Here is a 22,182-nt window from a genome sequence, read left to right as displayed (position 1 = left end):
CCAGTACGCCCACCACAATGAGTCCTGGATACCCCAAAACACCGAAAAGCAAGATGCAGATTTAAAATCATATCTCATGATGGTGTTAAAAGATTTTAAGAGGGGCATTAATAACTCATTTAAAGAAATACAGGAGAACACTGCTAAACAGGTAGAAGCCCTTAAAGAGGAAGCACAAAAATCCCTCAAGGAATTACAAGAGAATACTGCTAAACAAGTAAAAGCCCTTAAAGAGGAAACACAAAAACACCTCAAGGAATTACAAGAGAACACTGTTAAACAGGTAGAAGTCCTTAAAGAACTCAGGCAAACATTGCTAAACAGATAGAAGAAACACAAAAATCCCTTAAAGAATTACAGGAAAACACAACCAAACAGGCAATGGAATTGAACAAAACCATCCAAGATCTAAAAAAGGAAGTAAAAACAATGAAGAAAACCCAAAGGGAGACAACTCAGGGGATAGAAACCCTAGGAAAGAAATCAGGAACCATAGACGTGAGCATCAGCAACAAAATACAAGAAATGGAAGAGAGAATCTCAGGTGCAGAAGATTCCATATGGAACATGGACACAAAAATCAAAGAAAATGGAAAATGCAAAAAGATCCTAACTCAAAACATCCAAGAAATCCAGGACACAAAGAGAAGACCAAACCTACGGATAATAGAAGTAGATGAGAATGAAGATTTTCAACTTAAAGGGCCAGCAAATATCTTCAACAAAATTAGAGAAGAAAAACTTCCTATACCTAAAGAAAGAGATGCCCATGAACATACAAGAAGCCTACAGAACTCCAAATAGAATGGACCAGAAAAGAAATTCCTCCCGAAACATACTAATCAGAACAACAAATGCACTAAATAAAGACAGAATATTAAAAGCAGTAAGGGGAAAATGTCAAGTAACATATAAATGCAGGCCTATTAGAATTACATCAGACTTCCCACCAGAGACTATGAAAGCCAGAAGATCCTGGACAGATATCATACAGACACTAAGAGAACACAAACGGCAGCCCAGGCTACTATACCCAGCAAAACTCTCAATTACTATAGATGGAGAAACCAAAGTATTCTGTGACAAAACCAAATTCACACAGTATCTTTACATGAATCCAGCCCTTTAAAGGATAATAAAGGGAAAACACCAACAGAAGGACGGAAACTACACCCTAGAAAAAGTAAGAAAGTAATCCTTTAACAAAACTAAAAGAAGATAGCAACAAGAACAGATTCCCAACTTTAACAACAAAAATGACAGGAAGCAACAATTACTTTTCTTTGATTTCTCTTAACATCAATGGATACAATTCCCCAATAAAAAGACATAGACTTACAAACTGGCTACACAAACAAGATCCAACATTTTTCTGCTTACAGAAAACCCACCTCAGGGATAAAGACAGACACTACCTCAGAGTAAAATGCTGGAAAACAAATTTCTAAGCAAATGGTCCAAAGAAACAAGCTGGAGTAGCCATTCTAATATTGAATAAAATTGTCTTCCAACCCAAAGTTATCAAAAAGAAAAAAAGACAAGGAGGGGCACTTCATACTCATCAAGGGTAAAATCTACCAAGATGAACTCTCAAGTCTGAATATCTATGCTCCAAATGCAAGGGCAGCCACATTCATTAAACAAACTTTAGTAAAGCTCAAAGCACACATTGTACCTCACACAATAATAGTGGACACTTCAACACCCGACTCTCACCAATGGACAGATCATGGAAACAGAAGCTAAACAGAGACACATGGACACTAACAGAACTTATGAAGCAAATGGATTTAACAGATATCTACAGAACATTTTATCCTAAAACAAAAGGATATACCTTCTTCTCAGCAGCTCATGGTACCTCCTCCAAAATTGACCATATAATTGGTCAAAAAAAGGCCTCAACAGATACAAAAATATTGAAATGATCCCATGCAGCCTATCAGATTACCATTGACTAAGGCTGATTCTCAATAACAGCATAAATAATAGAAAGCCAACATTCACGTAGAAACTGAACAAAACTCTACTCAATGATACCTTCGTCAAAAAAGAAATAAAGAAAGTAATTAAAGACTTTTTTTTCCATTTTTTATTAGGTATTTAACTCATTTACATTTCCAATGCTATACCAAAAGTCCCCCATATCCACCCACCCCCACTCCCCTGCCCACCCACTCCCCCTTTTTGGCCCTGGTATTCCCCTGTACTGGGGCATATAAAGTTTGCAAGTCCAATGTGCCTCTCTTTCCAGTGATGGCCGACTAGGCCATCTTTTGATATATATGCAGCTAGAGTCAAGAGCTCCGGGGTACTGGTTAGCTCATAATGTTGTTCCACCTATAGGGTTGCAGATCCCTTTAGCTCCTTGGCTACTTTCTCTAGCTCCTCCATTGGGAGCCCTATGATCCATCCATTAGCTGACTGTGAGCATCCACTTCTGTGTTTGCTGGGCCCCGGCATAGTCTCACAAGAGACAGCTACATCTGCGTCCTTACAATAAAATCTTGCTAGTGTATGCAATGGTGTCAGCGTTTGGATGCTGATTATGGGGTGGATCCCTGGCTATGGCAGTCTCTACATGGTCCATCCTTTCATCTCAGCTCCAAACTCCGTCTCTGTAACTCCTTCCATGGGTGTTTTGTTCCCAAATCTAAGGAGGGGCATAGTGTCCACACTTCAGTCTTCATTCTCCTTGAGTTTCATGTGTTTAGCAAATTATATCTTATATCTTGGGTATCCTAGGTTTGGGGCTAATATCCACTTATCAGTGAATACATATTGTGTGAGTTTCTTTGTGAATGTGTTACCTCACTCAGGATGATGCCCTCCAGGTCCATCCATTTGGCTAGGAATTTCATAAATTCATTCTTTTTAATAGCTGAGTAGTACTCCATTGTGTAGATGTACCACATTTTCTGTATCCATTCCTCTGTTGAGGGGCATCTAGGTTCTTTCCAGCTTCTGGCTATTATAAATAAGGCTGCTATGAACATAGTGGAGCATGTGTCCTTCTTACCTGTTGGGGCATCTTCTGGATATATGCCCAGGAGAGGTATTGCTGGATCCTCCGGTAGTACTATGTCCAGTTTTCTGAGGAACCGCCAGACTGATTTCCAGAGTGGTTGTACAAGCCTGCACTCCCACCAACAATGGAGGAGTGTTCCTCTTTCTCCACATCCTCGCCAGCATCTGCTGTCACCTGAATTTTTGATCTTAGCCATTCTGACTAGTGTGAGGTGGAATCTCAGGGTTGTTTTGATTTGCATTTCCCTGATGATTAAGGATGTTGAACATTTTCTCAGGTGCTTCTCAGCCTTTCGGTATTCCTCAGGTGAGAATTCTTTGTTCAGCTCTGAGTCCCATCTTTTAAGGGGGTTATTTGATTTTCTGGAGTCCACCCTCTTGAGTTCTTTATATATATTGGATATTAGTCCCCTATCTGATTTAAGATAGGTAAAGATCCTTCCCCAATCTGTTGGTGGTCTTTTTGTCTTGTTGAAGGTGTCTTTTGCCTTGCAGAAGCTTTGCAGTTTCATGAGGTCCCATTTGTCAATCCTCGATCTTAAATCCTCGATCTTAAAGCACAAGCCATTGCTACTATACCCTGCCAAACTCTCAATTACCATAGATGGAGAAACGAAAGTATTCCATGGCAAAACCAAATTCACACATTATCTTTCCACGAATCCAGCCCTTCAAAGGATAATAATGGAAAAAAACCAATACAAGGACAGAAATCACACCCTAGAAAAAGCAAGAAAGTAAACCCTCAACAAACCAAAAGGAAGACAGCCACAAGAACAGAATGCCAACTCTAACAACAAAAATAAAAGGAAGCAACAATTACTTTTCCTTAATATCTCTTAATATCAATGGACTCAATTCCCCAATAAAAGGACATAGACTAACAGAATGGCTACACAAACAGGACCCAACATTCTGCTGCTTACAGGAAACCCATCTCAGGGAAAAAGAAAGACACTACCTCAGAGTGAAAGGCTGGAAAACAATTTTCCAAGCAAATGGTCTGAAGAAAGAAGCTGGAGTAGCCATTCTAATATCGAATAAAATCGACTCCCAACCCAAAGTTTTCAAAAAAGACAAGGAGGGATACTTCATACTCATCAAAGGTAAAATCCTCCAAGAGGAACTCTCAATTCTGAACATCTATGCTCCAAATACAAGTGCAGCCACATTCATTAAAGACACTTTAGTAAAGCTCAAAGCACACATTGCACCTCACACAATAATAGTGGGAGACTTCAACACACCACTTTCATCAATGGACAGATATTGGAAACAGAAACTAAACAGGGACACAGTGAAACTAACAGAAGTTATGAAACAAATGGACTTCAGAGATATCTACAGAACATTTTATCCTAAAACAAAAAGATATACCTTCTTCTCAGCACCTCACGGGACCTTCTCCAAAATTGACCATATAATTGGTCACAAAACAGGCCTCAATAGATACAAAAATATTGAAATTGTCCCATGTATCCTATCAGACCACCATGGCCTAAGACTGATCTTCAATAACAACATAAATAATGGAAAGCCAACATTCACGTGGAAACTGAATAACACTCTTCTCAATGATACCTTGGTCAAGGAAGGAATAAAGAAAGAAATTAAAGACTTTTTAGAGTTTAATGAAAATGAAGCCACAACGTACCCAAACCTATGGGACACAATGAAAGCATTTCTAAGAGGGAAACTCATAGCGCTGAGTGCCTCCAAGAAGAAACGGGAGACAGCACATACTAGCAGCTTGACAACACATCTAAAAGCCCTAGAAAAAAAGGAAGCAAATTCACCCAAGAGGTGTAGACGGCAGGAAATAATCAAACTCAGGGGTGAAATCAACCAAGTGGAAACAAGAAGAACTATTCAAAGAATTAACCAAACGAGGAGTTGGTTCTTTGAGAAAATCAACAAGATAGATAAACCCTTAGCCAGACTCACTAAAGGGCACAGGGACAAAATCCTAATTAACAAAATCAGAAATGAAAAGGGAGACATAACAACAGATCCTGAAGAAATCCAAAACACCATCAGATCCTTCTACAAAAGGCTATACTCAACAAAACTGGAAAACCTGGACGAAATGGACAAATTTCTGGACAGATACCAGGTACCAAAGTTGAATCAGGATCAAGTTGACCATCTAAACAGTCCCATATCACCTAAAGAAATAGAAGCAGTTATTAATAGTCTCCCAACCAAAAAAAGCCCAGGACCAGATGGGTTTAGTGCAGAGTTCTATCAGACCTTCAAAGAAGATCTAATTCCAATTCTGCACAAACTATTTCACAAAATAGAAGTAGAAGGTACTCTACCCAACTCATTTTATGAAGCCACTATTACTCTGATACCTAAACCACAGAAAGATCCAACAAAGATAGAGAACTTCAGACCAATTTCTCTTATGAATATCGATGCAAAAATCCTCAATAAAATTCTCGCTAACCGAATCCAAGAACACATTAAAGCAATCATCCATCCTGACCAAGTAGGTTTTATTCCAGGGATGCAGGGATGGTTTAATATACGAAAATCCATCAATGTAATCCATTATATAAACAAACTCAAAGACAAAAACCACATGAACATCTCGTTAGATGCAGAATTAAAGACTTTTTAGAGCTTAATGAAAATGAAGCCACAACATACCCAAATTTATGGGACACAATAAAAGCAGTACTAAGAGGAAATCTCATAGCTCTGAGTGCCTCCAAAGAGAAACTAGAGAGAGCATACATTAGCAGCCTGACAGCACACCTAGAAGCTCTAGAATGGAAGGAAGCAAATTCACCCAAGAAGAGTAAACCGCAGGAAATAGTCAAACTCAGGGCTGAAATCAACCAAGTGGAAACAAAAAGAACTATTCAACGAATTAAAAAAACAGGAGCTGGTTCTTTGAGAAAATCAACAAGATAGATAAACCCTTAGCCAGAATAACTAGAAGACACAGGGACAGTATTCTAATTAACAAAATCAGAAATGATAAAGGAGACATAACAACAGATCTTGGGAAAATCCAAAACATCATCAAATCCTACTAAAAAAAGGGTATATTCAACAAAACTGGAAAACCTGGATTAAATTGACAACTTCCTAGACAGCTACCAGGTACCAAAGTTAAATCAGGATCAAATTAATGATCTTAACAGTCCCATTTCCCCTAGAGAAATAGAAGCAGTCATTAATAGTCTCCCAATCAAAAAAAGCCCAGGACCAGATGGGTTTAGTGCAGAGTTCTATCAGACCTTCAAAAAAGACCAAATTCCAACTCTCCTCAAACTATTCCACAAAAGAGAAACAGAAGGTACTCTAGCCAATTCATTCTATGAAGCCACAATTACTCTGATACCTAAACCACACAAAGATCCAACAAAGAAAGAGAACTTCAACCAATTTCCATTATGAATATCGATGCAAAAATACTAAATAAAATCCTCAAAAACCAAGTTCAAAAACACATCAAAACGATCATCCATCATGACCAAGAAGGTTTCATCCCAGTGATGCAGGGATGGTTTAATATACAGAAATCCATCAAGGTAATCCACTATATAAACAAACTCAAAGACAAAAATCACATGATCATCTCGTTAGATGCTAAGAAAGCATTTGACAAAATCTAACATCCCTTCATGATAAAATTTTGGAAAGATCAGGAATTCAAGGCCCATACCTAAACATGATAAAAGCAATATACAGCAAACAAGTAGCCAACATCAAAGTAAATGGTGAGAAGCTGGAAGCAATCCCACTAAAATCAGGAACTAGATAAGGCTGACCACTTTTTCCCTACCTATTCAATATACTACTTGAAGTCCTAGCCAGAGCAATTCGACAACAAAAGGAGATCAAGGGGATACAAATTGGAAAGGAAGAAGTCAAAACATCACTGTTTTCAGATGATATGATAGTATATATAAGTGATCCTAAAAATTCCACCAGAGAACTCCTAAACCTGATAAACAGCTTCAGCGCAGTAGCTAGATATAAAGTTAACTCAAACACATCAGTGGCCTTTCTCTACACAAAGGATAAACAGAATGAGAAAGAAATTAGGGAAACAACACCCTTCACAATAGTTACAAATAATATAAAATACCTTGGTGTGACTCTAACTAAGGAAGTGAAAGATCAGTATGACAAGAACTTCAAAAGTATCTAAAGAAAGAAATTGAAGGAGATCTCAGGAGATGGAAAGATCTCCCATGCTCATGGATTGGCAGAATTAATAAAGTCAAAATGGCTATCCTGCTGAAAGCCATCTACAGATTCAATGCAATCCCCATCAAAATTCCAACTCAATTCTTCACTGAGTTAGAAAGGGCAATTTGCAAATTCATCTGGAGTAATAAAAAACCTATGATAGCAAAAACTATTCTCAACAATAAAAGAACCTCTGGTGGAATCCTCTATGCCTGACCTCAAGCTGTACTACAGAGCAAATGTGATAAATACTGCATGGTACTGGCACATCAACAGACAGGTAAATTAATGGAATAGAATTGAGGACTCAGAAATGAACCCACACACCTATGGTCAATTTATCTTTGACAAGGGAGCTAAAACCATCCAGTGGAAAAATGACAGCATTTTCAATAAATGGTGCTGGCACAACTGGCGGTTATCATGTAGAAGAATGTGAATGGATCCATTCTTAGCTCCTTGTACAAAGCTCAAATCTAAGTGGATCAAAGAACTCCATATAAAACCAGAGACCCGGAAACTTATAGAGGTGAAAGTGGGGGAAACCCTCGAAGATATAGGCACAGGGGAAAAAATTCCTAAACAGAACAGCAATGGCCTGTGCTATAAGATCAAGAATTGACAAATGGGACCTCATAAAATTGCAAAGCTTCTGTAGGGCAAAAAATACTGTCAATAAGACAAAAAGGCCACCAACAGATTGGGAAAGAATTTTTACAAATCCTACATCTGATAGGGGACTAATATCCAATATATACAAAGAGCTCAAGAAGGTGGACTCCAGAAATTCAAATAACCCCCATTAAAAATGGGGTACAGAGCTAAAGAAAGAATTCTAAACTGAGGAATACGGAAGGGCTGAGAATCACTTGAAAAAAAATGTTCAACATCCTTAATTATCAGGGGAATGCAAATCAAAACAACCCAGAGATTCCACCTCACACCAGTCAGAATGGCTATGATCAAAAATTCAGATGACAGCAGATGCTGGCGAGGATGTGGAGAAAAAGGAACACTCCTCCATTGCTGGTGGGATTGCAAGCTTGTACAACCACTCTGGAAATCAGTCTGGCGGTTCCTCAGAGAACTGGACATAGTACTACCACTAGATCCAGCAATACCCCTCCTGGGCATATACCCAGAAGATGTTCCAACTGGTAATAAAGACACATACTCCACTATGTTCATAGCAGCCCTATTTATAATAGCCAGAAGCTGGAAAGAACCCAGATGGCCCTCAACAGAGGAATGGATACAGAAAATGTGGTACATTTACATGATGGAATACTACTCAGCTATTAAAAACAATGAGTTTGTGAAATTCTTGGGCAAATGGATGTATCTGGAGAATATCATCCTGAGTGAGGTAACCCAATCACAAAAGAAGTCACTTGATATGCACTCATTGATAAGTGGATATTAGCCCAGAAACTTAGAATACCCAAGATACAACTTCCAAAACACAAGAAAATCAAGAAGGAAGACCAACATGTGGATACTTCATTCCTCCCTAGAATAGGGAATAAAATATCCATGGAAGAAGTTGTAGAAGTTTGAGCTAAGACAAAGGGATGGACCATCCAGAGACTGCCCCACCCAGGGGTCCATCCCATAATCAGCCACCAAATGCAGACACTATTGCATACACCAGCAAGATTTTGCTGATATAGCTGTCTCCTGTGAGGCTTTGCCAGTGCCTGAAAAATTCAGAAGTGGATGCTCGCAGCCATCTATAGAATGGAACACAGGTCCCCCAATATAGGAGCTAGAGAAAGTACCTAAGAGCTCAAGGGGTCTGCAACCCTATAGGTGGAACAACAATATGAACTAACCAGTACTCCCAGAGCTCGTGTCTATAGCTGCATATGTAGCAGAAGATGGCCTAGTCGGCCATCACTGGGAAGAGAGGCCCCGTGGTCTAGCAAACTTTATATGCCCCAGGACAGGGAAACTCCAGGGCCAAGAAGTAGGAGTGAGTGTGTAGGGGAGCTGTGCAGGGAGAGGGTATAGGGAACTTTTGGAATAGCATTTGAAATGTAAATGAAGAAAATATCTAATAAAAAATGTGGGAAAAAAATAGATGATAGCCATGGTCTGAAAGGTCAAGTCTAGTGTTGTCTTCCAGCACCTTTGCAGTTTGGATCTCATATTCAACCCACCCAATCATACCATCCTTATCTATTAAATAAGAATAATGGTTCTTACATGCCTATCATCATTATGAAGACTGAGAGAAAGAATATGTGTATAAAGCTGAAGCTGGACATCACTGGACACTTCATGGTCACATCCCTCTAGAAGGAGATGCAAAAGGATAATCACAGGATGGAGACCATCCTGGTCTATAAGCTAAGTTCAGGCTAGCCTGAGGTTTACAGGGAGATCCTGTATAAAAACAGACTGAGGGGGCTGGAGAGATGGCTCAGTGGTTAAGAGCACTGGCTGCTCTCTCAAACAACCCGAGCTCAATTCCAGCACCCACACGGCAGCTCATACCTGTCAGATACTCCAGTTCCAGGAGTGCTCCCTCACACAGACATATATGCAAGCAAAGTACCAAGGAACATAAAACTAAAAATAGAAAAAGAAAAACGAGAAAAAAACAGACAGATATGAACCTTCAGTGAGTCCTCAAATTGTAGTTGATATTTTTAAAACTTCTAACTCAACACAACTTTGACAATACATTCGAGAATATCTTGGTTGGTGAATAGATGTATGTACGCAAACCATGATGTAGATCATGCAGCTTTGTGATTGATTTTCTTTTAAGCAAGAGCTAAATACTCTGAAAACCTTAATTATATTTATATTATGTTCCACTTACACAACTGTGAAATACCACAAGTAGCAAATATAAGAATTATCCACAGTCAGATGCCGTTCCACTTCCTGGATGGAAGAGAAAATACAAATGAAAAATTATGTAATATTTGAAATAGATTCAGATATCGGCATGAGCCTAAATGTCACAGAGGGCTGTTTCTTACCTAAGAATAAAGCGAACTAGATTTCAGACTAGAATTAATACCACACCTACAGAAGGTTCTTGAGGTTTTTGTCTTTTACTGTTTACTGTAATGCTAAGTGCTGGCCTCCAAAATATGGTGTCTGCAAGTAGCCTCTGGGACCCTGCCCCCAAGTTAATCCTGATTGGTGAATAAATATACTGGCAGCCAGTAGCTGGGCACAAGAGAGATAGGTGGGATCTAGATTCCTGGGCTTGAGAACCATGAGGGAGAGGGAGGGAGAAGGAGAGGGAGAGGGAGAGGGAGAGGGGGGAGGGGCAGGGGGAGAGGGGGGAGGGGCAGGGGGAGAGGGAGAGGGGGGAGGGGCAGGGGGAGAGGGAGAGGTGACACACAGAAATAATGAGCAACAGCTTGGGGTTATCAACAGGCGAATACATTCTAACAGCATGAAGGGTAGGCAGTTGCCCAGCTAGTGTGCTTCCTAAGGCATGTTAAAAAACAGAAATATCAAGAATGTGTGTATACTTTCATCTGGGAACAGAAATGTTCAAATGCGAGAAGATACCCCACGTCAGGATTTATTAACAGATTTTTACTGCAGCAGTTGTTTAACTCCTCAGCTCCTCTGTATGTACTAAACTAAGTGGCAAGTCAGGCAACTTGCCCTCCTCACTGCCTCTATCATGTCTTTCTCTCTTTTTCACACTCAACTCTTATCACTCATCTGGCTCAGCAGTTCTCAAGGGCCCAGGGGACGGAGAATGTTGACAATGTGTGGAGATGCTTTAGGTAGTCACAAGTCTCTGTCTGTTTCACACACCAGCAGACTCATTGTCACTTTCTTTTCTTTTTCTTTGGTTTTTCAAGACAGGGTTTCTCTGTATAGCCCCGGCTGTCCTGGAACTCACTTTGTAGGCTGGCCTCGAACTCAGAAATCCACCTGCCTCTGCCTCCCGAGTACTGGGATTAAAGGCGTGCACCACCATGCCCAGCAAAAATCATCTGCGTTCATGTGTTTTCTTGAATTAAAGGAAAATAAGTGGAGGAAAGTCTAAGTATGGAGTTTGCCTTTGGTTTCCCATTGCCATCACCATGTGTAACTGAGACTTACTCATCCAAGTGTACCATTAACAGACTCTAGCAGACTAGAGAATGAAGAAGCTAAGTAGTAAGGATTTGGGTGCTAGCTAAATGATGCAACATTTCCAAGCATGTGCATGGCCTGGTATCTAACCCTCAGCAAAACGAATGAGTGAGTGAAGGAGGAAGGGAGGGAGAGAGGGAGGGAGGGAGGGAGGGAGGGAGGGAGGGAGGGAGGGAGGGAAGCAAACAATTAAAAATGGAAACTGAAGTAAAAATCAGATATCATTTCACAATTTATATTGATATGAAAAATAGTGACAGACAGGCAGAAACTTTCAAATAGGTCTTCTTTTTATTTCCGACTAAAATTGTTTAAAGCAATTTATGACAGGAGAGCTGAAGGAGAATGCTACTGTGGTCTCTTTTCTCTTTTTCCTTTCAATATGTAAGCCTTTTGTTATCCCAAAAGAGCCCAAACTGTACTTGTGATGGCTTTTCAAGATTCAATGAAATATCACTGAAATCAACTTACTTGGTTTCTGGCAATTGGCTCTATCGTGTGAATTCCAGCCCTTTTGCAGTGTAGTGTTGTCTTGGGTGATCTAGTGTTCAGAAATGGCAAAGAAGAGGAAGAAGTTACAAATGTATATGAGGGTGATTAAAAATCCACCCACAACTTTTAAGCTTAGGCAATTCAACTGAGTGCTAGAAAGAGAAAACAAGAAAAAAAAAAACCCTCTAATATAGCAACTGTCTAAGATGCTGTTCCATTGATGTGAAGAGATGCCCGGACCAAAGACAATTCAGTATAAAAGAAAGCTTTTAGTTGGGGTATGCTCATAGTTTCAAAGGCTTAGTCTACTATCACGGTGAGCAACAGACAGGCACTGAATCAGTAGCTGAGAGCTGTGTATTCTGATCCATGAACAGCAGGCCAGGAGAGACACTTCTGCCAGGCATGAGCTTTTGAAACTTGAAGGCCCACCCCAAGTGACACACCTCCTTCAGTAAGGACACACCTATTCCAACAAGGAATATCTTGAATACCTCCTAATCCTTCCAACCAGTCAGCTGGGGACTCAACAGGCAAATGTAGAGCCTATTGGAGAGCAGTGTGGGGGTGGGGACTATTTTTATTCAAACCTCCCTAGGGCTTTTTCCTTCTGCTTTCCTTAAGCTAGCCTTTCTTTGCACATAGGTTTAGTGGAAGGAAATTTACTGAAGTCAGAACATTATGTGAATGAATGTCATTTTTGTAATGTAGGAACAAATGGACGTATATATAAGACAAAACAACAGCAACAAACATACTTACGTATTGTTTTCAACTTTACAGCTTTCTGGTATTTTCCATGACACAAATGAGTTTCCTTCATACTCTAATTTAATCTAAGAAATGAGACAGAAGTTCATGTTAATAAAAACAACAAAACACTGTTCATCTCCGTGTTAGGTTGTGGATTCAACTTTCTGGTTTCTATTGTTTTAAAAAAAACAACTAAACTTCAGTTCCTTTGATATCATGCATAGTTGACTGCTTCCCTCGAATCTGTTAGCCACAGAGAGTAGAGAGTCTGCAGGTAACACACTGAGGAACTGTGCACCCAGTTAATTCTGACTGATAAGTAAACAAGTCAGCAGGCAGTAACCGGGGAGAAGGGACACAGGCAGGGTTTTGGTCCTCTGCTAGGGCCATGAGGAAGAGGAAGGAGATGCAGAAAGCAGCCACCATGGAAGAAGACGAATAAGCAAGAGGGAGGAGAGCTGTGCCATAAAAACATGTCCATGTGGGCTGGCCAACTGCAGTTAAGAGCAGCCAAGATGGAACACGGAAATTTTAAAGTATTAACTCCACATTATGAGTAGTAAAGTAGATTATAACAACGTGGAGGGTGGATAGTTGCTGCTGCCTAAGGCATATTTAAAAATAAAAGGCTGTGTGTGTCTTTCATCCAGGAACATAAAAGGTCAAAGGCAGGAAGAAACCCTGTTTTAGATGGAGTTTCTATTCCTGCACAAACATTATGACCAAGAAACAGGTTGGGGAGGAAAGGGTTTATTCAGCTTACACTTTCCACATTGCTGTTCATCACCAAAGGAAGTCAGGACTGGAAATCAAGCAGGACAGGAAGCAGGAGCTGATGCAAAGGCCATGGAGGGATGTTCTTTACTGGCTTGCTTCCCCTGGCTTGCTCAGCCTGCTCTCTTATAGAACACAAGACTACCAGCCCAGAGATGACACCACTCACAGTGGTCCCTCCCCCCATGATTACTAACTGAGAAAATGTCTTACAGCTGGATCTCATGGAGGCATTTGCTCAAGGATGGCTCCTTTCTCTGTGCTAACTCCAGCTTGTGTCAAGTTGACATAAAACCAGTCGGTTCAAACCCCGTGTTGTGATTTTTAAAATATTATTATTCCTACAATTCAGTGAAGAAGAATATCAAAGGAGAATTCGTGACACATCGGCAGTCAGTACATCTGAGGTTGGAGAGATGGCTCCTCCTCGGGTGGGGTCAGTGTTGATTCCCAGAACACACATCAGGCTCATAAGGACCTGGAACTTCATTCAGTCCTGGAATCTTCCTTCCTCTTCTACCCTCCAGGAATACCAGCACACATCACAAACACTATCATGACTTTTGGGTTACCCTTTTCTACCTTTATGGGTTACCTATTTCTAAAGCTACACACACACACACACACACACACACACACACACTGTGGGGGTGAGAGGGAGACAGAGACAAAGAAAGAGGGGGATGGGGAAGAGGGAGAGAACAGAAATAGTAGTGCAACTCAGTGTGTCTGGGTCAAATATAGAACACCCAGACAAAAAGAATAAGCTATAGAAAGAGACTCCTGACATTAACCAATATAAAATATATACATTTTACTCTCACATTAACAAAATTGACCACACTTATAAAAAAGGCTTAACCAACCTCAATGAAGTATTGCTAATACATACTTGTCTTTGTTAGAATTTCTACTGATGTGATGAAACACCATGACCAAAAGAAAGTTGAGGAGGAAAGGGATTATTCAGCTCACACTTCCATATTGCTATTCATCACCAAAGGAAGTCAGGGCAGGAAGACAAACACAGAGGGAATCTGGAGGCAGGAACTGATGCAGAGGCCATGGAGGGGTGCTGCTTATTAGACTGCTTTACATGGTGTGCTCAAAGTGCCTTCTTATGGAACCAAGAACCACCATTCCAGGGATGGCACCCCCCACCATGGGCTTGGACCACCTCCATTGATCACCAAGTGAGAAAATGCTTTACAGCTGCATCTCCTGGAGGCATTTCCTCAACCGAGGCTCCCTCCTACCTGATTACTATAGCTTATGTCAAATTGATACAAAACTAGCAAGTATACTACTATTCTTTTCAATATTAGCAAAACAAAATGAAAAGTCCTCATAAACTTACATAGAAAAAACTCTAGAGAGTCTGTAATCTTAAAGCAAAAGTAAATCAGACAAAGTGGATTTCTGAATGATTCTTGGAAGAAAACAATCAATGTTAAGTCTAATAATACTTGAAAAAAATCAGTGGTAGCATTTTATGTTAAAATTTTACCATATGTCACATAAGTAATGGCTAAAAGGATATTAATAACATCAGATGTGTATAAAAGAAATATATTTGAAAACAAACCCAGTTGTCATTATAAGAATAAGAGAACATCTCCCTGAAGAAGGGAGACCTTTTTGAAAAGACAAAGAGGAGTTTGTAGAAAGAAAATAACATTTAGTTGTAGGAAAAAATATAATGTTTATAAACCTCTGTTGTCCGGGCGAATCTTGGTCATGAGCTTCATCATATCTAGAATCAAATATAACCTAAGGAGCTGGGCAGACAGGATGGGGTTTTCTTGATTGGATCAAGAAATGAATAAGAAAGCTATTACTTTTTACCTGTTAACTCTGATTCTTGGTGTTAAGTGAATCTATCCTGTTGCTAAGACATTCCTTTCCTGGTGTTAGACCTACTTCTTCAGGATTCCAATGTAGAGGGAAAACTTGAATGTCTCTAGGAATTCCCCAGGTCTCCAACACCAGAGTGTACTGCTGAGATACTAAGTGTCTTGTACTGAACAACTACTGTATTCTCGGTCTTTCCACCAGGAGCCAGCCAATGTTGGACTACCCAGACCACAGGCTGTAAGCCAGTCTGATAAATCTAATAAACTCTGAGTACATGTACTCCTATTGTGGTTTGAAAGTGAACTACACCCTCATTTGGCTCATGTGCTTGAACACTTGGATCTCAATGGTGGTGCCAACTGGAATGTCTATGGAGGACTGCAGTCAAGAAGTATTCCCCTAGTTCTGAGAAGGGATTGATTAGCTTCCATCCCCAAATGGGACACTTCAACCCTCCAGGGATCGAGGATATTGAGGCCGAAGCTGAGGCCATGGTAACAGTGTGAGAGCCAGAGCTGGAACTGAAGCTGGAGGGGAGACCCAGGACAGCACAGTTTCTACAATGTAATTGTGGTGGGGATTATGGGAAAAACATGTGATAAACCTGCACAAAGCTGGACATACAAACAAGTGCATGAGGAAACAAATCCACATGCTCTTGCAGCAGGATATTGATCACACTGCAGACCCTGAGATTGTGTACTGGAAAAATCTGGCTCTATTTGTGGTGTGGCTTATTCCTAGTGCACACCTTTAACCTAAGTGCTTTCTCTTTACTGTAAGAGGGAGTAAATAAAGTCAACCACAGGTCAAGAGACTGAGCAAGCAGCCAGTTGACAGAGAATGAACATAGGAAAACACCATAGAGAGTAAGAGGAAGATAGGAGAACAGATAGGCTCACAGGAAGTACAAAGGGAGGACATTGAGTTTGAAGGGTTTCTGAGACAATGTGGAGGAGAGCTGGCTCTTTCTTTCTGGAATGTCGGTTGAGGAAGGTCAGCTGGGTGCTTGTTCTGCATCTCTGAGATTTTTCATTATAGCATCTGGAACCTGGGTCTTCAGGGTTCATTTGGTAACATCAAATGATTGGGATTTTGCTTAAAAACAACATTCAATATTGTGCCAATTGTATAAGATGTTACTACTGAAAGAAGCTAAATGAAGGATGCCATGTTTCTATGCAGGTTCTCTTAGGCTTACAATTATTTGTAAAGAAAAACAAACAAACCTAGTAACTGTGGGAGAGAGACACAGAGACAGAGAGAGAGAGAGACAGAGACAGAGACAGAGAACGCTAGTTGATTGGCAAAGTGCTTACTGTGCAAACATGAAGACCTAAATTCAATCCCCAAGACTCATATAACAAGCTGGGTAGGGAATAACCTGTGTAATCGCAGCACTGTGGCAACAGAGACCAAAGAATCCCTGGTCCTTGCTGCCTAGCTATCTAGCCAATCAGAGAACTCAAGTTTCAGTGAGGAACTCTGTCTCAAAGGAATGAAAGTGGGCTGGAGAGACACTTCAGGGTTCGAACACTTGCTGCTCTTGCAGAGGAATCACCCCTATCTTCAGTTCTACGGCATCCAACATCCTCTTCTCACTTCTAGAAGCAAACATGTATCCATGCAGAAAACATTCGCACAAACAAACTGTTTAAAAAAAAAAATAAGGGGGTTCCGGGACTCAGCAGAACTTAGGAAATTAGTCTGAACAGGTTAGAGGGTGCGCCAGAGAACCGGACAGCTTCTGGGACGGGCAGAAGCACAGAGCCGCTGAGGCAGCACCCTTGGCGGGCCGCAGACAGCCGGCCACCATCCGGACCAGAGGACAGGTGTCCGCCTGGCTTGGGAGGCAGCCTCAGCCTCAGCAGCAGCGGTCGCCATCTGGGTTCCGGGACTCCGCGGGACCTAGGAAATTAGTCTGAACAGGTTAGAGGGTGCGCCAGAGAACCAGACAGCTTCTGGGACGGGCAGAAGCACAGAGCCGCTGAGGCAGCACCCTTGGCGGGCCGCAGACAGCCGGCCACCGTCCGGACCAGAGGACAGGTGTCCGCCTGGCTCGGGAGGCGGCCTCAGCCTCAGGAGCAGCGGTCACCATCTTGGTTCCAGGACTCCCTGGAACTTAGGATTTTAGTCTGCACAGGTGAGAGTCCGCACCACAGAAGCTGACAGCTTCTGGGAACTGCCAAAGCAACACAGCTTCTGAGAGAGGCCCTGTTTTGGGCCTTCTTCTTCGACCAGGAGGAGGTCCAAAAACAAGATATTTGCGCACCTTCCCTGTAAGAGAGCTTGCCAGCAGAGAGTGCTCTGAGCACTGAAACTCAGAGGAGAGAATCTGTCTCCCAGGTCTGCTGAGAGACAGTAACAGAATCACCAGAAGAACAATCTCTAAACAGAGTCAACTATAACTACTAACTCCAGAGATTACCAGATGGCGAAAGGTAAACGTAGGAATCCTACTAACAGGAACCAAGACCACTCACCATCATTAGAACCCAGCACTCCCACTTCGCCCAGTCCAGGGCACCCCAACACACCCGAAAACCTAGACCTAGATTTAAAAGCATATCTCATGATGATGGTAGAGGACATCAAGAAGGACTTTAATAAATCACTTAAAGAAATACAGGAGAACACTGCTAAAGAGTTACAAGTCCTTAAAGAAAAACAGGAAAACACAATCAAACAGGTAGAAGTCCTTACAGAAAAAGAGGAAAAAACATACAAACAGGTGATGGAAATGAACAAAACCATACTAGACCTAAAAAGGGAAGTAGAAACAATAAAGAAAACTCAAAGTGAGGCAACACTGGAGATAGAAACCCTAGGAAAGAAATCTGGAACCATAGATTTGAGCATCAGCAACAGAATACAAGAGATGGAAGAGAGAATCTCAGGTGCAGAAGATTCCATAGAGAACATCGGCACAACAATCAAAGAAAATGGAAAATGCAAAAAGATCCTAACTCAAAACATCCAAGAAATCCAGGACACAATGAGAAGACCAAACCTACGGATAATAGGAGTGGATGAGAATGAAGATTTTCAACTCAAAGGACCAGCAAACATCTTCAACAAAATTATTGAAGAAAACTTCCCAAATATAAAGAAAGAGATACCTATGAACATACAAGAAGCCTACAGAACTCCAAATAGACTGGACCAGAAAAGAAATTCCTCCCGACACATAATAATCAGAACAACAAATGCACTAAATAAAGATAGAATACTAAAAGCAGTAAGGGAAAAAGGTCAAGTAACATACAAAGGCAAGCCTATCAGAATTACACCAGATTTTTCACCAGAGACTATGAAAGCCAGAAGAGCCTGGACAGATGTTATACAGACACTAAGAGAACACAAATGCCAGCCCAGGCTACTATACCCAGCCAAACTCTCAATTACCATAGATGGAGAAACCAAAGTATTCCACGACAAAACCAAATTCACACATTATCTCTCCACGAATCCAGCCCTTCAAAGGTTAATAACAGAAAAAAACCAATACAAGAACGGAAACAATGCCCTAGAAAAAACAAGAAGGTAATCCCTCAACAAACCTAAAAGAAGACAGCCACAAGAACAGAATGCCAACTTTAACAACAAAAATAACAGGAAGCAACAATTACTTTTCCTTAATATCTCTTAACATCAATGGTCTCAACTCCCCAATAAAAAGACATAGACTAACAAACTGGCTACACAAACAAGACCCAACATATTGCTGTTTACAGGAGACACATCTCAGAGAAAAAGATAGACACTACCTCAGAATAAAAGGCTGGAAAACAATTTTCCAAGCAAACGGTATGAAGAAACAAGCTGGAGTAGCCATCCTAATATCTGATAAGATTGACTTCCAACTCAAAGTCATCAAAAAAGACAAGGAGGGGCACTTCGTTCTCATCAAAGGTAAAATCCTCCAAGAGGAACTCTCAATTCTGAATATCTATGCTCCAAATACAAGGGCAGCCACATTCATTAAAGAAACTTTAGTAAAGCTCAAAGCACACATTGCACCTCACACAATAATAGTGGGAGACTTCAACACACCACTTTCACCAATGGACAGATCATGGAAACAGAAACTAAACAGGGACACACTGAAACTAACAGAAGTGATGAAACAAATGGATCTGACAGATATCTACAGAACATTTTATCCTAAAACAAAAGGATATACCTTCTTCTCAGCACCTCATGGTACCTTCTCCAAAATTGACCACATAATAGGTCACAAAACAGGCCTCAACAGATTCAAAAATATTGAAATTGTCCCATGTATCCTATCAGATCACCATGCACTAAGGCTGATCTTCAATAACAAAAAAAATAACAGAAAGCCAACACTCACGTGGAAACTGAACAACACTCTTCTCAATGATACCTTGGTCAAGGAAGGAATAAAGAAAGAAATTAAAGACTTTTTAGAGTTTAATGAAAATGAAGCCACAACGTACCCAAACCTTTGGGACACAATGAAAGCATTTCTAAGAGGGAAACTCATAGCTCTGAGTGCCTCCATGAAGAAACGAGAGAGAGCACATACTAGCAGCTTGACAACACATCTAAAAGCTCTAGAAAAAAAGGAAGCAAATTCACCCAAGAGGAGTAGACGGCAGGAAATAATCAAACTCAGGGGTGAAATCAACCAAGTGGAAACAAGAAGTATTCAAAGAATTAACCAAAGGAGGAGTTGGTTCTTGGAGAAAATCAACAAGATAGATAAACCCTTAGCTAGACTCACAAGAGGGCACAGAGACAAAATCCTAATTAACAAAATCAGAACTGAAAAGGGAGACATAACAACAGATCCTGAAGAAATCCAAAACACCATCAGATCCTTCTACAAAAGGCTATACTCAACAAAACTGGAAAACCTGGACGAAATGGACAAATTTCTGGACAGATACCAGGTACCAAAGTTGAATCAGGATCAAGTTGACCTTCTAAACAGTCCCATATCCCCTAAAGAAATAGAAGCAGTTATAAATAGTCTCCCAGCCAAAAAAAGCCCAGGACCAGACGGGTTTAGTGCAGAGTTCTATCAGACCTTCAAAGAAGATCTAATTCCAGTTCTGCAAAAACTTTTTCACAAGATAGAAGTAGAAGGTACTCTACCCAACTCATTTTATGAAGCCACTATTACTCTGATACCTAAACCACAGAAAGATCCAACAAAGATAGAGAACTTCAGACCAATTTCTCTTATGAATATCGATGCAAAAATCCTCAATAAAATTCTCGCTAACCGAATCCAAGAACACATTAAAGCAATCATCCATCCTGACCAAGTAGGTTTTATTCCAGGAATGCAGGGATGGTTTAATATACGAAAATCCATCAATGTAATCCATTATATAAACAAACTCAAAGACAAAAACCACATGATCATCTCGTTGGATGTAGAAAAAGCATTTGACAAGATCCAACACCCATTCATGATAAAAGTTCTGGAAAGATCAGGAATTCAAGGCCCATACCTAAACATGATAAAAGCAATCTACAGCAAACCAGTAGCCAACATCAAAGTAAATGGAGAGAAGCTGGAAGCAATCCCACTAAAATCAGGGACTAGACAAGGCTGCCCACTTTCTCCCTACCTTTTCAACATAGTACTTGAAGTATTAGCCAGAGCAATTCGACAACAAAAGGAGATCAAGGGGATACAAATTGGAAAAGAGGAAGTCAAAATATCACTTTTTGCAGATGATATGATAGTATATATAAGTGACCCTAAAAATTCCACCAGAGAACTCCTAAACCTGATAAACAGCTTCGGTGAAGTAGCTGGATATAAAATTAACTCAAAAAAGTCAATGGCCTTTCTCTACACAAAGAATAAACAGGCTGAGAAAGAAATTAGGGAAACAACACCCTTCTCAATAGTCACAAATAATATAAAATATCTCGGCGTGACTCTAACTAAGGAAGTGAAAGATCTGTATGATAAAAACTTCAAGTCTCTGAAGAAAGAAATTGAAGAAGATCTCAGAAGATGGAAAGATCTCCCATGCTCATGGATTGGCAGGATCAATATTGTAAAAATGGCTATCTTGCCAAAAGCAATCTACAGATTCAATGCAATCCCCATCAAAATTCCAACTCAATTCTTCAACGAATTAGAAGGAACAATTTGCAAATTCATCTGGAATAACAAAAAACCTAGGATAGCAAAAACTCTTCTCAAGGATAAAAGAACCTCTGGTGGAATCACCATGCCTGACCTAAAGCTTTACTACAAAGCAATTGTGGTAAAAACTGAATGATACTGGTATAGAGACAGAAAAAGTAGACCAATGGAATAGAATTGAAGACCCAGAAATGAACCCACACACCTATGGTCACTTGATCTTTGACAAGGGAGCTAAAACCATCCAGTGGAAGAAAGACAGCATTTTCAACAAATGGTGCTGGCACAACTGGTTGTTATCATGTAGAAGAATGCGAATCAATCCATACTTATCTCCTTGTACTAAGGTCAAATCTAAATGGATCAAAGAACTTCACATAAAACCAGAGACACTGAAACTTATTGAGGAGAAAGTGGGGAAAAGCCTTGAAGATATGGGCACAGGGGAAAAATTCCTGAACAGAACAGCAATGGCTTGTGCTGTAAGATCGAGAATTGACAAATGGGACCTAATGAAACTCCAAAGTTTCTGCAGGGCAAAAGACACCGTCAATAAGACAAAGAGACCACCAACATATTGGGAAAGGATCTTTACCTATCCTAAATCAGATAGGAGACTAATATCCAACATATATAAAGAACTCAAGAAGGTGGACTTCAGAAAATCAAATAACCCCATTAAAAAATGGGGCTCAGAACTGAACAAAGAATTCTCACTCGAGGAATACCGAATGGCAGAGAAGCACCTGAAAAAATGTTCAACATCCTTAATCATCAGGGAAATGCAAATCAAAACAACCCTGAGATTCCACCTCACACCAGTCAGAATG

At 40.4% G+C, this 22,182-nt stretch overlaps 1 protein-coding gene across 14 annotated transcripts in view; it reads right to left on the bottom strand.

Annotated features, from left to right (window-relative positions):
• Positions 1 to 22,182, bottom strand: part of Catspere2 (cation channel sperm associated auxiliary subunit epsilon 2) — a 189,553-nt gene that overhangs the window by 144,906 nt on the left and 22,465 nt on the right. For all 14 annotated transcript variants that reach the window (XR_001785174.1, NR_160909.1, NR_155538.1 and 11 more), the window contains exons 3-5: positions 12,601 to 12,674; positions 11,818 to 11,887; positions 10,061 to 10,125 (exon numbers count right to left, since the gene is read on the bottom strand). Coding sequence is in view for 2 of the 14 variants with exons in the window: in NM_001368822.1 (NP_001355751.1) it covers positions 10,061 to 10,125; positions 11,818 to 11,887; positions 12,601 to 12,674 (209 nt within the window). In the remaining 12 variants the exon portion in view is untranslated. The remainder of the gene's footprint in view (positions 1 to 10,060; positions 10,126 to 11,817; positions 11,888 to 12,600; positions 12,675 to 22,182) is intronic.

This window comes from Mus musculus, chromosome 1 (assembly GCF_000001635.26).
Source record: "Mus musculus strain C57BL/6J chromosome 1, GRCm38.p6 C57BL/6J".
In the NCBI taxonomy this organism is placed as follows: Eukaryota; Metazoa; Chordata; class Mammalia; order Rodentia; family Muridae; genus Mus; species Mus musculus.
This window is presented reverse-complemented; position numbering and strand designations above follow the sequence as displayed.